Source organism: Vicugna pacos, chromosome 9, assembly GCF_048564905.1.
Source record: "Vicugna pacos chromosome 9, VicPac4, whole genome shotgun sequence".
In the NCBI taxonomy this organism is placed as follows: Eukaryota; Metazoa; Chordata; class Mammalia; order Artiodactyla; family Camelidae; genus Vicugna; species Vicugna pacos.
In genome coordinates this window covers 23,587,009-23,600,454 of record NC_132995.1, presented here as the reverse complement: position 1 = coordinate 23,600,454, position 13,446 = coordinate 23,587,009, and the positions used below count along the sequence as shown (strand labels likewise).

General features: G+C 40.3%; 1 protein-coding gene across 1 annotated transcript in view; it reads right to left on the bottom strand.

Annotated features, from left to right (window-relative positions):
* Positions 1 to 13,446, bottom strand: part of LOC140698395 (uncharacterized) — a 66,253-nt gene that overhangs the window by 29,116 nt on the left and 23,691 nt on the right. The window contains exons 4-9 of the mRNA XM_072968734.1: positions 13,108 to 13,225; positions 12,448 to 12,571; positions 7,563 to 7,706; positions 7,164 to 7,284; positions 1,953 to 2,062; positions 486 to 609 (exon numbers count right to left, since the gene is read on the bottom strand). Coding sequence (XP_072824835.1) covers positions 486 to 609; positions 1,953 to 2,008 — 180 coding nt within the window. The 5' untranslated portion in view covers positions 2,009 to 2,062; positions 7,164 to 7,284; positions 7,563 to 7,706; positions 12,448 to 12,571; positions 13,108 to 13,225. The remainder of the gene's footprint in view (positions 1 to 485; positions 610 to 1,952; positions 2,063 to 7,163; positions 7,285 to 7,562; positions 7,707 to 12,447; positions 12,572 to 13,107; positions 13,226 to 13,446) is intronic.

The window sequence follows — 13,446 nt, the reverse complement described above, 5'->3', positions numbered from 1 at the left end:
TTGGGATTTTGCACTAGCAACCTGCAAGGACATGTTCTAAAGATTCTGTCTTCTTAAAACCACACCCAGGTTAAAGGAGTATTTGTGGAATGTCTTCGGAGGAAAAGGGACTGTACTTTTACAGGCTTTATGTTTTATAACATGAACAACCCGGACAGGGTCACAAATGGAACCGCCTCACAAGTGACAGAAGACAGGTGAGAGGCACAAAGCAACGGGTTGCAAAGATGGTAAGAGTAAACATGATTCTCCAACCCCCCCAAAAAATTTTTGAAACAACCAAAAATTCTGAATTTTAAAAGTAAAAGAGTATCATATAGAGAAATGAAATAAATAATGCTCTTCATCAGGGTTTCAAGATCTCACTCCAGAGTTTTTAGCAGGCCATACTGAATCCTAGCACAGAAAAATCAAATGGACTTGTAGTGAGAAAGTTCCAGGAAAACTGCAGTAATTCCTCCACTTGTGTAAGGACATACACTCACCTGCTGAAGGTGAATGTAAACCGCATTCTGGATAAATTCAAAAGCTTCCAGGCTCCGCTTCTGGATGCCAAGGACATGGACAGCTTGGAAGCATGCTTCTAACTCAGTCACCGGCATTTTTACACTGCAGGGGAAACGGAGGCACCCAGTCAAGAGCAGAGATGTTCCTGTCGTGTCTCACAGGCCGTGCCTCGGGGATTCAGTGCCCTGCAGCAGCCCGGCCCCAGGCAAGGACCAGCAGCGTTTTCCACCCAAGCAGGAGGGGCACTGTGCTTGAGAAAGCCCATCTCCGATGGGGGCAAGAGGGGCTGGTGGGGTTCAGTGAACCTATAAATGCCCACAGAAATATGCCTGCATTCATTCAAGTGATGCAAACAACTGTAGCAGGCTATTTAACAAAATTTCAATTGTCAGTGGAAATTTTGCCATTCCTTTCCGCTTGTCCCCTGCACTCTGAGACAGGCTTAGGCTCTCTTACACCTGCAGCTCTGTGCAATAGTTGTGAAGTCATTTTACTTTACAGATACCACGGTTCTGCCCAGGGTGATATCCAGCCCAGAGAGGTGGCCCAGGCCAATTTAAAGCTATGTGGCTTGCGTGCAGGGACAATTACAGGAGCTGGTTCCGGAGCCAGGCCCCTCCCCACCTCTGCTCCCCTCTCTCCCGAGGCCCCGCTGCCAAGCACTCAGGCTCCGTGATCTTAAGTCCTACTCTTCTACTCTACTCCAAACCCTTTTCCTTTTCTTTTTTTTCCCTAATTATTCCCAGCTGGAGTGATTTTTCAATCTCAATATCTGAAAAAATTCCTGCAGCCGAAAAAGAGGTCTCCAGAGGTCAATGCCCATATGCTGGTTCCTGAAGAGAGCCCCTGGCTACGGGGACCCTCACCAACACTCACGGGGCATCAGAGATGTTGCAGGGTCGGCCACCCCCTACAAGAGTTTGCTGTCACCCCAATGCCTGCACAGCATCCCTGCTCACAAAATATAGTTGGTACACTTATCGGTTATTAAGAAGCAAAAATACAAAATTGCTCATATTTCTTACTAATATTATCTATGAAGCTGGAAACGGAATTGTAATAAAATGTAACAGTTTTTACCCTATGTTAAATCTGTTCCTTTGAGTTTAAACCTGTGCCCTGTTTCCTAGGCTCAGACTTGGTAGCTCTGCACCATTTGAAAAAGAAAGTTGCCTTTAGCCTGAAATCTGCAGGAAAGCCTATTCTCCTGGCTCTGATCTTTAAAAATGTTAGCTCATCTGCACTTCTGTAGAGATGGCAAGTTGCATAATAGAGAATAGCCTTTGTTTTTTTGGAGGTTTTACAGGGGTACCATGATTTGATCCACATGGACAGCTGCAAGAACAGCGGATTCAAAGGACAAACAATTCATAAAGCAAGAAGTATGCAACAACCAACCACAACCCCCCCCCCCTTTTTAGTATAAAAGGAGACTGAATTCTTACTTGGGGAAGATAGTTCTCCAGGACATCAGTCTGCCGTCTTCTGGGTCTGCCAGCATTGCAAGTGAAGTCACTATTCCTTGCTCCAACACCTCATCTCCCGGTTTATTGGCCTGTCATGCGGCGAGCAGAACGAGTTTGGACTCGGTAACAAAATGACTGCATTGGAGGTAGTATGTCTCCAATGTTTCCTCGTTTCCAATATGTAACATGCACATCATTTATGATCTAGTGCAAATAATTCATCAAAGACAACCACAAAAAGAAACTATACTCACCTAGCTATCAACACTGAAGTCACAACCTGTCAATTTTATATGATGTTGAACAACACAATAGAAAAACCTAACATAGGGAGTTGATTCCACGGAAATAAAATTATTTCTACTCCTTCAATACTTTTTCTTTTCTTTTCTATTTTATTTTGTTTTGCTTATTGAAAGGAAAATAAAAGTCAAGTCATTTTATTTCACGTATTTTTGTTATAGCTACATTCTTTAAATACTACAAAGAGATTTAAACTGCAAAAAAAATTGTTCATATATTAGTATAAAGATATATACACAATCAATGGGGATTAGGAAAGGAATGGACATTTACTAAAAATCCACTGCAATCTTGTCTTTTACAAGCATATCCTGGAATATAAGCTGTATGATCCAGGGGGCCCCATCCCCATTCTCACTGTTGAGTCCCTTAGCAATCAACTACTAAGGCACCAGCATAGAACCATGTGATCAGTATTTTAGGAATAAATTAGGGAATTAGCACATTCAATTCTAAAACAAAAACCCTAAAATAAATACTGAACTTATTTACAGATAAAGAAAATTGGAACCAAAAAAGTAGTTATTTCCCCAAGGTCACAAAGCTAATAACTGGTAAAGACAAGATTTGAACTCATCTGCCTGATTCTAAAAACTAAGGTGGAAATCCCATTCGACTGGGGAGGGTCCAGCAGCAGAGCCTATCACCCTATCTTTGTTCAGATCTAGCCTTAGACAGCCTGAGACAGCACCCCATTCCTATGGAACTCGAGGGCAAATGATAACAATAAGGATTTTATATCCAGTGGTTTGTTAGGTCTCATTTATATAAAGTGTCAGCAGGTCAGCAGAAAAACTCTGGAAAATATGAGTGGGTCCAGAGCTTTCTGCTGATTAGTAACTCAGTCTCTCAGGACATAGTGACCTTCCCATGAGAGGCCTCATGGACATAAACTAAAGGCAGCTGAGCAATGAAAACTAACAAGAACCTGGAACTCAAGCAAGAAGGTTCCCTGCCATCCCCCACCCAGTTGCCTCTTCACCCGCATGGACACGATGGCAGGAGACCCAGATTCTTGTCCAAGTTACATCATCATGGATTCTCATCCATAATAATGTATGACTCTATGCCGCCTTATGTCCATTAAAACTCAAATATGATAACACCAATATCTCAGCAGAATATCTATGTCTCCACTTCCTGTCTTCTAATAGGAGAATATGTTTATGGACAAAAAGCAGAAATCCAATTTAAAAAACCATGCACGAAGCCAGGTGAAATTCTGCTTAAGAGACTGCTCTCACGCTGAGTAAATGAAAACTCAGAAAAAGTGGCCCTTCTCCCTCAGTAAATGGGAGGTAGCCTGATGTGTGTGTGTGTGTGTGTGCACGTGTGTGTGTGTGTAAATCAAATACAATGAATTCTGGGATGTGTACAGTTTTTTTAAGTCACTGTCATTTCATGGGAATGAGCCAACATTTAAATAATTTGAATCTAGTGTTCTGAGAGAGTCTCGGGCTCTTGGTGGAGGAGGTGAAAGGGGAGAGTGAAGGAGGAAAGAGGTACATGAAGCAAAGAAGTAAGAATACTGCCAGGGAAAGGCAAGACGTTAGTTTTGTTCTTCCTTGCACCACATACAAATTAGGGACTCGCTTTCTGCTGATGACTTATCGAGCACTGAGTTGCAGGAGAAGAGGGGACAGCTCATTGCTCACTGAGCTTGTGACTGTACGTGGCATCTTATAGACACAAATCATTTACCCTGATCAAACACTCTAGCAGCAGGCTGTAATTCTTCTGTTTTGAGAAACAACAAAGCAGGAGTTCAAACAGGATGCATAACTTGACAAAAGTCAGAGGTCCAGTAAACTAAAGAGGATTAATTCAAACTCAGATCTGAATGCAGAGTCTGATCTTCCCACTCCCAGGACTGGAAAATCCTTAACACAGGCTCCCCAGCTCCCCTGCATTGTTCCTGGCACCAAGCATTTGCCATGGCAATGGTCACCATTTCTCACAGACACAGCGCTCTGTGCAGCAAATGACCTTGATCAGACCTTGATCATCTACCTGCCACGCCCACCAGGCTTCACCATACAGGCAGGAAAGCTAGCTTTCAAGTGCATACAAAGCCATTCCTTGTCTAACCTGGGCTCTTCTGTGGTTTCTCCAGCCTAAAGGCAGCCATGAAACTGCTCACAGTTTGTACATGAGCCACACTACCTCTCTCCATCTGTCTCCCCACCTATACTACTTAGCTATGAACATTTTGAGAATCTTCGACACAAATTTTTAAAAACAAAAAAGAAAGGATTCTGGAACAACTACTTAATACTTACAATTTTAAATGACAAATTACAAAGTGAGTATTTACAAACCGAATCTTCCTTTCTAAATTTCAGTTTTAAGCGTTTAAAAATATAATAGCAAAAAATTTTCACTTACAAAATTGACAAAAACATAAACTATAATCTGGAATAAGTTAAAAAATAATGCCCATGTTCTAAATGGAGAAACTTCAGGGCTGTACTGAGGGGTAAAGTAAGAGGTGAGAATGTAGAGACATCAACAAATTGCATGGAGGAAAGCAGTTTTGTAAAGATGTAAGTTCTCATCAGAATAATTCAAAACTTACTGAAAACTCCCATGACAACTCCAATCTGATTTTTTTTTAACTTGAACAAAATATTTTGGAATTCTTCAGGAATAATAAAATCATAATACTAGACAAGAAAATTTGGGATGGAAGAAAAGAATGAAAAAAAATTCAGACTGCCAATTGTTAAATAAATTTTTACAATATGTAAGTTATGGTGCTGGAGTAAGAAAGGCAGATTGACAGAAGGGAACCATGAGCTCAAAAAGAGACTCTAGTGTACATAAGTATTTTGTAAAGGTGGGATTTCAAATCAAAGAGAAAAGTATGACTTCAGTAATTGTCCTGAGACAATCAGACAATCACCTAGAAAGAATAAATACTATTCCTCTCATAAGGACCACAAGATAATTTACAGACAGTGATGTAAATATAAAAAAGTACTAATAACAGCAAATACAACACTTTGTTCTTATTAACTCAACTTACCCTTACATTAACAAGTACTATTATCATCTCCATCTTAGAGATTAAAAAAAACCTACAGAGGAGATTTATTCCAGTATAAGAAATTATTTTTAAGAATAATTTCAGAGATAAAATACATAAGGAATACATTTATTATCATAAGAATATTTTGAGACACTACCAAAATTAAAATCCTCCTAAACAAAATGAAAGGCAAGAAATGACAAGAAAAAGCTCTGTGATACATGTTGTTGAAGACAAAAAGTTAATGTTCATAACATACAAAGAGCTGTCACAAAGCAACAAGAAGCTCCCCCACTTAAATGTGTGCAAAGGATAAAAGGAATCATTCATTTTAAAAAAGTCAAATGGCTAATGAGTGAAAAATGCTCAATACCTCACTGGTCATCAAATGCAAACTAAAACAATGAAAAAGCACTTTTGCTCATCATATTGGCAAATATTTTTAAAAGATATTCTATCTAGTGTCCATCTGTGGGAGAAGAAACCATGAGCGACATTTTCAGAGGACGACATGTCAATGGATATGTAAACTCTGAAAAACGTACGTACACACTGACTCAACACCACTTCTACGAATCGTTTCCTCTAGGAAAAAACAAATTTAGTCCAAAAAGATGTACCCATCAGGGCATTTACACAGCACTGTTTACAATGGTGGGAAGAAAAACTGAAGTGAAATCATATCCAGCAATAGAGAATTGGTTACATAAGTAATTGTGCATCTTTTCATTCCCCTATGGAAGGAATTTCTAGAGTTACTTGAATGGAGTCTGTGATGAATGTAAATGTCACATCCAGGGACTAAATTTCCAGAAGCCTTAACTAAAGGAATACTCATAAAAGATCACAGGAATGTCTGTACAAGAAGGATGCCAGTCAAATATCCTTTCTGACAGTGGAAAATGGAGAAAACTTAACTGTCCACCATCAAGACAATGATGCGTTAAATCACGACGAGCTGCGAGCAATGAGGGAGCCGGCGTTTTGCCGTGGTCCAGGGCCTTGTCCACAGCATTCTCTCACCAAAGGTGTGCGTGGGAAAGAGACCACACCCGCAAATCAGGAGACCCCTCCACTCTATCTGAAAGGACCTTGTGAGTCTGGAGTGGGAGGACGTCTATGATATACACCTGAGTGATTAAAGCGAGCTGCAGAAAAACATATAGTATGGTCTCATTTTTAAATAAAGCATATATACACACACGTATACATGGAATTCTCATATGTGTGTATATATGTATGTCATAGGCATAAAGGTCATGAAACATATATATCAAATTTTCAACAGTTTTTACTCTTCAGAAATAAGGGGAAGGGAGGTAGGGCCTTCCTCTACCACCACAGTTCTCTTTTCAGTATTTCAGTTAAGTATACTTGGAATTTAAAAGTTTATTTAAGTCCGAAGTAAAATGGACAATGCCTCCACAAGACAGAATGCTATACTGGTCATCAAAAATCATGCCAGAGGAGATAGAATATTGTAGAAAAACATATAAAAAGCCAAATGGAAAATGGAGGTGTCCACACAGTAAACAGTCACAGAGTGCTCTCTGGTTTTTTATGACAGAGGTGATCCACACTGATGAAAATATACGTTAACGTGTTAATTATTATCTTTGAATAGCGGGACAAGGATAGCCTTTTTTGCCCCCTTTTTCAGAGTTATTATTTTAAATGCACATTCTTTTTCATCTGAAAAAAAGCATTTTTAGGTGTGTAGTACTATGCATTGGAGAATAATACAAGAATACTTAGAGAAACAAGTAACTAGGAGACAAAGCAGCAGCATCACACAATGTAGGACGGGCGATCCTGATTAACACCACGAAGTTACATAAGGACCCACAAAGTGAGAGCACCTGCTGTAACAGGGCGTGGCCCCCTTCTATTTGTCAGCAGTGTCTTCAGGGCTGAGGCAGTTCTGAGCACGGCCAGTGTCAGTGCTGGTGTCTTGATTGATGCTACTGGGGGTGAGGGCACCTGCAAGCCGAGAGGAAGAACAGAAATCATCCTCTGCCTTTTCTGTCTTGTTTCTTTGTTACTTTAAAAGAGAGCCATATATAAGATAAACCGTGTATCTCCCCAAATGAAATTTCAGTAATGAAACCGTTTTTAAAGACTTCACAGCTTATATTCTGCCTATAACTGTCTTTTCAACAAAGATCTTATTTATTAAATGTTAATTAACTCAGTTAATTAACTCCCTGTTGAAACATTCTAGTAAAGAACATGAAATGCAGTATGTAAAAGAACCACACCTGCAGTGACTAGCTCAGCTGTCTTGACGGCAGTGCAGTCAGCCCCCACCATCCCGTGGCCCTGAGCTCCTGATGCTGGTAAGAGATTACGCTGCCGCCTCAGATGGAGAGAAACGGTGAAAGCATTTCTTGAACCCTACAGCACTGACAAAACATAACTGACAAATCCCAGGCCCCTTTGAGGCTCTCATTTTCTGTTTCTGGCCAACCCCCATCAATGAGCAGAACCACCCAATCCCCGAGCCATGGGACTCACGTGGGAAGCAGTTTTGGAGAAATTTCCAGGTACAGAATGTAACCAACTATACATAGAACTCTGAAAAAAGAAAAGATGCCATACTCTGATTTTGGAAGACACTCAAAATATTCTCCTAAGCCTTAGTAGCTGGAAAGGCTGGGCTTCTCCTAAGTCACTTATTTATTTCACAGCCAGTAAGCATCTCCCTCAAATCCTGCTTCCCTGTGTCTGCTGGGAGCTTGAAGCACACTGCTGCTGTCGATCTTATAAGTCACATGGCAGAGGCATGTGTCTCACGCCTGCAACCCTCACACAGGCTCGCCTCCTAGCCTCACTGTCTGAACTGGGCCCCATTTTCTCACCTGTTTATTTGGTATCTGTTCTTCTGTAAGCTACCTGAAATGCGTTTTGGAACATGTCAGAAGAAGCAGTGGGTTGAGAAATGGACAGATTGAGAGGTGAGAGATGGGCAGACAGAGAGAGAGACTCCAAGAAAAGGGAAAAAATAAAATTTCCTATGCAAAACCCTCTTCTAATCAGGGAAGGAAACCACCACGGAAAAGTGTGAAGAGGCAGGTAGCTTAGGACTGTTTCCTGGATTCCATGAAAAGTAACACCAAGAGATGAGAGGGTAGAACTTTAAATAGTAAAAGAAAAAAAGCACGCATGCTTGAAAAATATATCTACAATATGTACTTTCTAAAGAATAGACTGAAATCAGCAGGACCCAATAACACTATACTTGGGTATTTACAGAAGTGAGAATCCCATCTCCAAACCACAAGGCATCCCTTCAGAGCACTGACAGTCTACATGGGGCGGTCATAAAGCCATCACCGCAAAAGCTATGCTACCCTGCACTTACGAGGAATGAGCAGCTGTGCTCAGGCTGCCCACGCGCGTCATTTACACCCCACAGCACCTCTACGGGGGGGACGCCTAGCGAGCCCCGTCTCTGCAGGACAGAAAACCAGTTCTGGAGAGGCTAAGCCAACTTACCAGTTCTCCATCTCACAGGACTGGTCTCTCCAGAGCAGGACACGAACTCGGACCCACGATTGTAACCATGGTACTACAGTGCTTTGTGTGCTGTTTGTGTGTATAATACATTTGTTTCTATCATGAAAGGTTATTTAATAAATGATCGGTTGTCTTGTCTATCTCATTAGCTCACAATCAATCTTTATACTGTTGAATTGTACTCTTTTCCCCTGAAGAAATGAACAGAAACAGCGGGGGTCAGAAAGAGGTGGGGCTCCATTCTTTATCTGGGATCTCATCTCATTGAAGTCCCCAAACAGGGAAAAGGAGCAAATGTTCTCTTTATCTTTTAAAGAGAGGGCTCCAGTGATGGTGACTTATTCAATTACAAAATCAAGGCTGGGGAAAGGGCACATGCAGCAACTAGAGCAGTATCAGCTGTAGGAAGGTCAAAAGTGCTCATGGGAGGGCTCAGGGGGCAGCCTCATTTAATTTCAATCAATAAAACTATAACAAACTCTAAAAATACTGGCCTACAATGGATTAGCTCTTTCTTGACATCTAGCAAGTTTCCACAGCCCACATGTAACATTATCGGGAACCAGTGAAAGGAAGAGTCCACAGACAAGGAAAATCAATGCCACAGGCAGGCTGAAACCCAGGCTGGAGTTTAGGAAGAGAAAGGGCATAGTTAAGAACTGGGGAAAGGCTGGGGAAAAAAATCATCACAAGGACTCTCAAGCATCATCCAACAATCATATAATCATTCATTCAAGAGAGAGTTACTGAGGTCGTATTCTGTGCAAGATTGTACAGCGGGTGAAGCAAGAGCGCAGCGTCCATGGTGGCAGCAAGTTGCGGGGCTCAAATACACTTCTGATCCCAGTACCTTGCACACTTGTCCTCAATATAAAGGCAAAGGTAATTAAGTAAAATAATACTCTGTAAACTCAAAGCATTGTTGAAAAAAAAAGTTAAAGAAGACCTAAATACCAGGACAGACACTCCACACACATTCCCCTATCAAAAGAAAGTGCTCTTGGAATGGCAGTGCTCCCCAGAGCGATCCGTATATTCAACGTGGTCTCGATCACAATCCCAGCGGGCTCCTCTGCAGAAACTGACTATCTGCTGCTACAATTCATATGGGAATTCGAGGATCTCAGTAACCTATACGTACTTGAAAAAGAAAAATTTGAGAGGACTTATAATTCTCAATTTCAAACCTTACAACTGTATCTCCAGGTGAGATTAGAGGCCATTGTGAAGTTATTACTGTGTTAATCCTTATTTACTAAATTCTCTACAATGAATATTACTGTTACAATAAGAAAAATAAAAAGTAAGTTATCCTTTAAAACATGCACACCAATTCATTCATTGGGAAAAATTATTCTATCAATTAAGAGATAAATATCTATTGAAATAGGACAACTTAAAAACAAGAGTGCATTTGCATTTTTCATAAATTGAAAACTGAAAAGCACAAAGACGTCAAGTTTCTAGGGAGACCAATGCAACATATTAATAGTTATTTTCAGAAATTCTAATTTAACAATGAAAACTCTGGAAAGGGAAAATCGTGACTGAGAGCCAACTGCAAACACATGGAGAGCAAAGGCCTAGAAATCACAGTTCCTTTAACTCTGCTCCTAACACAATAGGAGAGGAAATTCCTCACTGAGGGGACAGTGGAATCCCATGCATAAGACAGGATACACAGTACAAACTGCACTAGAATTGGGGGTGATTTTTTTAGAAGAATTCTAAAGTTACAAAATTGCTGAAAAACTATTAAAACACTGACAGAAAGATTAAAACACACAGTCATATATATTATATAGAAACATATGTAGTCTGCTCCCATGTTGCATAGAAATACAAATATATTTGTTCATTTATGGGCACTTATGACTTTATCCCTGGTAGAATATTTCAACTAAAACAAATAATCAATATAACACTCCTTTGTCAAATCTACTTGATAAGTTACTCTGCTATGTAAACATAATGTGTCTAAGATAGATCTAAAATTAGTGAAAAAGAGCTTTGTATGGCTTCTTGAACTATTCTCAAAATTCAAAGCTTAATTTTAAAACAGATCTGAACAGTAATTCTATATTACCTTTTCCGTCGTGAAATGAACAACACAGTCTGTTGTCAAAATTCTGTCCTTACAATGATTCACGAGCACCGTATCCTCACAAAACTGCTGGACAGCAAGGCACTATCCAGACACTGTGACCCAACAAATGAAACACAATGAAGACAGTGACCCTATTTTGGAGGGCTTATAGTCTGTGTCAACACCAGGGTTTTATTTGATTGGTTTGATTGGTTGGCAAAATAAAATCAATCAAGTACTTTCTTCTTTGAGCATTCTATAAGTCATGACTCTGCTGTTAGTGTCATGAGCAGGAAAGACTTAAGCATGACTTGATTAGATCAACTAGCAACAATCATCACTGGAGAGTGAGTAATAAAGAAGTTAACTGATAGCAATGCTTCTCCCTACATGAGACCTAAAATAAATCGACACTGATATCCGAAAAGAAAATGAGAATTTGAGGTCCCCAATAAGAAAAAAATCTAACAAGAAATCAAAAAAGTAAAGATTTTTTCATTAACGTTTCCTGGAAAGATTGGAGCATGGTGGTGTTGAGCTCAGATGCTAGGGAAAAACATGAGGGTCTGAATTCCCACAGTACTGGGTAGCTTTGACACTAATATGTCAGTCAAATTCTCTGCATCTCAGTCTCCGATGCATAGACTGGGAACAACAACCGCACCCATCTCCTAGAACGGTCCTAAGAATTAAGTTATTTTATATATACAAGTTTTAATAAAATACATCAGATATTAAATATTACCCCAAAAGCACAAGGAAAAATGAAAACAGAGATAAATTGGAGTTCATTAAACTTTAAAACTTTGCTTCAAAAAACACCATCCAGAAAGTGAAAAAACAACACTCAGGAGAAAATTTTTTCAAATCATTTATCTGATAAGGAATTTGTGTATCAAAAAAAAAAATTCCACAGCTCAACAATAAAAAGGCAACTCAATTAAAAAATGAAAAAAGAATCTGAAAAGATATTTTTCAAGGAAAATATACAAATGGCCAATAAGCACAATGAAACGGTGTTCAATAACATTAGCTCTAAAGGAAATCAAGTCAAAACAACTAGGAGAAACCGCTTCACATTCACTACAATAGGTTAAAATCAAAAAAAGATTAACAAGCACTAATGAGGACACAGAGGAAGCGGAGCCCGCAGCCATTGCTGGTGAGGATGTAACACAGCGTGACCACTTTGGAAAACATCCTGGCACGTCCTCAGAGAGTTGAACATTTGGCTTCTGAATGATCCAGCAATTCTGCTTCCTGGGCACACAAGTAAGAGAACTGAAAACAAATGTTAACATAAAAACTCCTACAGGAATATTCACCATTACTTTTCGCCATTAATTTTCAGAGCCAAAAAACAGAAACAACCCAAATGTCTATCACGTGATGAATGGGTAAACAAAGGGGCCCAGCCATACAGTGAAATATTATTCAGCAATAGCAAAGCATAGAGTACTGACCCAGGCCACAACGTGGACAAACATTGAAAACGTTACTCAGTGTGAAAGAAGTCAGTCAAAATAGACGGTTCCACTTACATGAAGTGACTCGATTTGCATGAAATGTTCAGCACAGGCAAATCCACAGAGACAGAAGAGTGGCTCCCTGGGGCTTGGGGAGGATGGGGAAGTTGATAATGTCTGCTTATGCGTACTGGGTTTCCTGTTGGGGGGAAGAAAATATTCTAAGATTGACTGGGATGCACATTTCTGGGCATAGAGTAAAATCCGCTGTACATTTTAATGGGTGATTTGTATTAAAACTGTTAAGAACAAAAGCACCTCGGATTAGTACCTTCCATAGTAAATGCAAATTGCTAACATTTATTACAGGAAGAAGAAACTGCCCTCAGCATGAAAGCAGGAGATCAGCAAATATTAGTTAACCGAAATTGGACAAGAGCATTTCACTTGAAACTGTTGCTGAGTGTACAAGAAATATTCAGACATGACAAGGAAAATCAGTTTGACATCACGAAGAAGCATTCTGCTTCAAATGCAAATCAAGGATTCGGCAAGCCCAGCTGCTACAAATGACCAGAGAAGAAACCTGGTTCTTAAAACAAGCACCAGAGCCAACAAGGAAATGGTGGTGAGGAAAGCAGGCGGCCTAAAATCTGGAACAGTGTGCTACAAATAATTTCTCCACTGAAAATTCAAAAATAAAATGAAAGTGATGTAATGCTGTGTTGAACTCACGTGAATGGGCTTCCTGCAGTGCTTGACAGTTCTGTAACCCCGAATGACTCAGGAGAATCAGCATGGCTCCTGGGAGTCCCCAAGTAACTGCCCATCAGCACGCTGACCACCATCACATCTGCCAGGGTTGAACTGCAGAGAAGAGAGCAACCTCTGAAAGGCACAGGGAATGTTGACAAGGGAATAAAAGGCTGCGGTCAATCCTGGGACAGAGGCCCTGTGAGCAGAGGCCAGAAGGCTGCAGGTGAACTGGAGTGGCCCTGGGGCAGGAAGGGACCACAGGGGAGCATATCTCAATTATCTCCTCTCTCTCCCTCGGGTAGGAGGGATAAAGCCTGC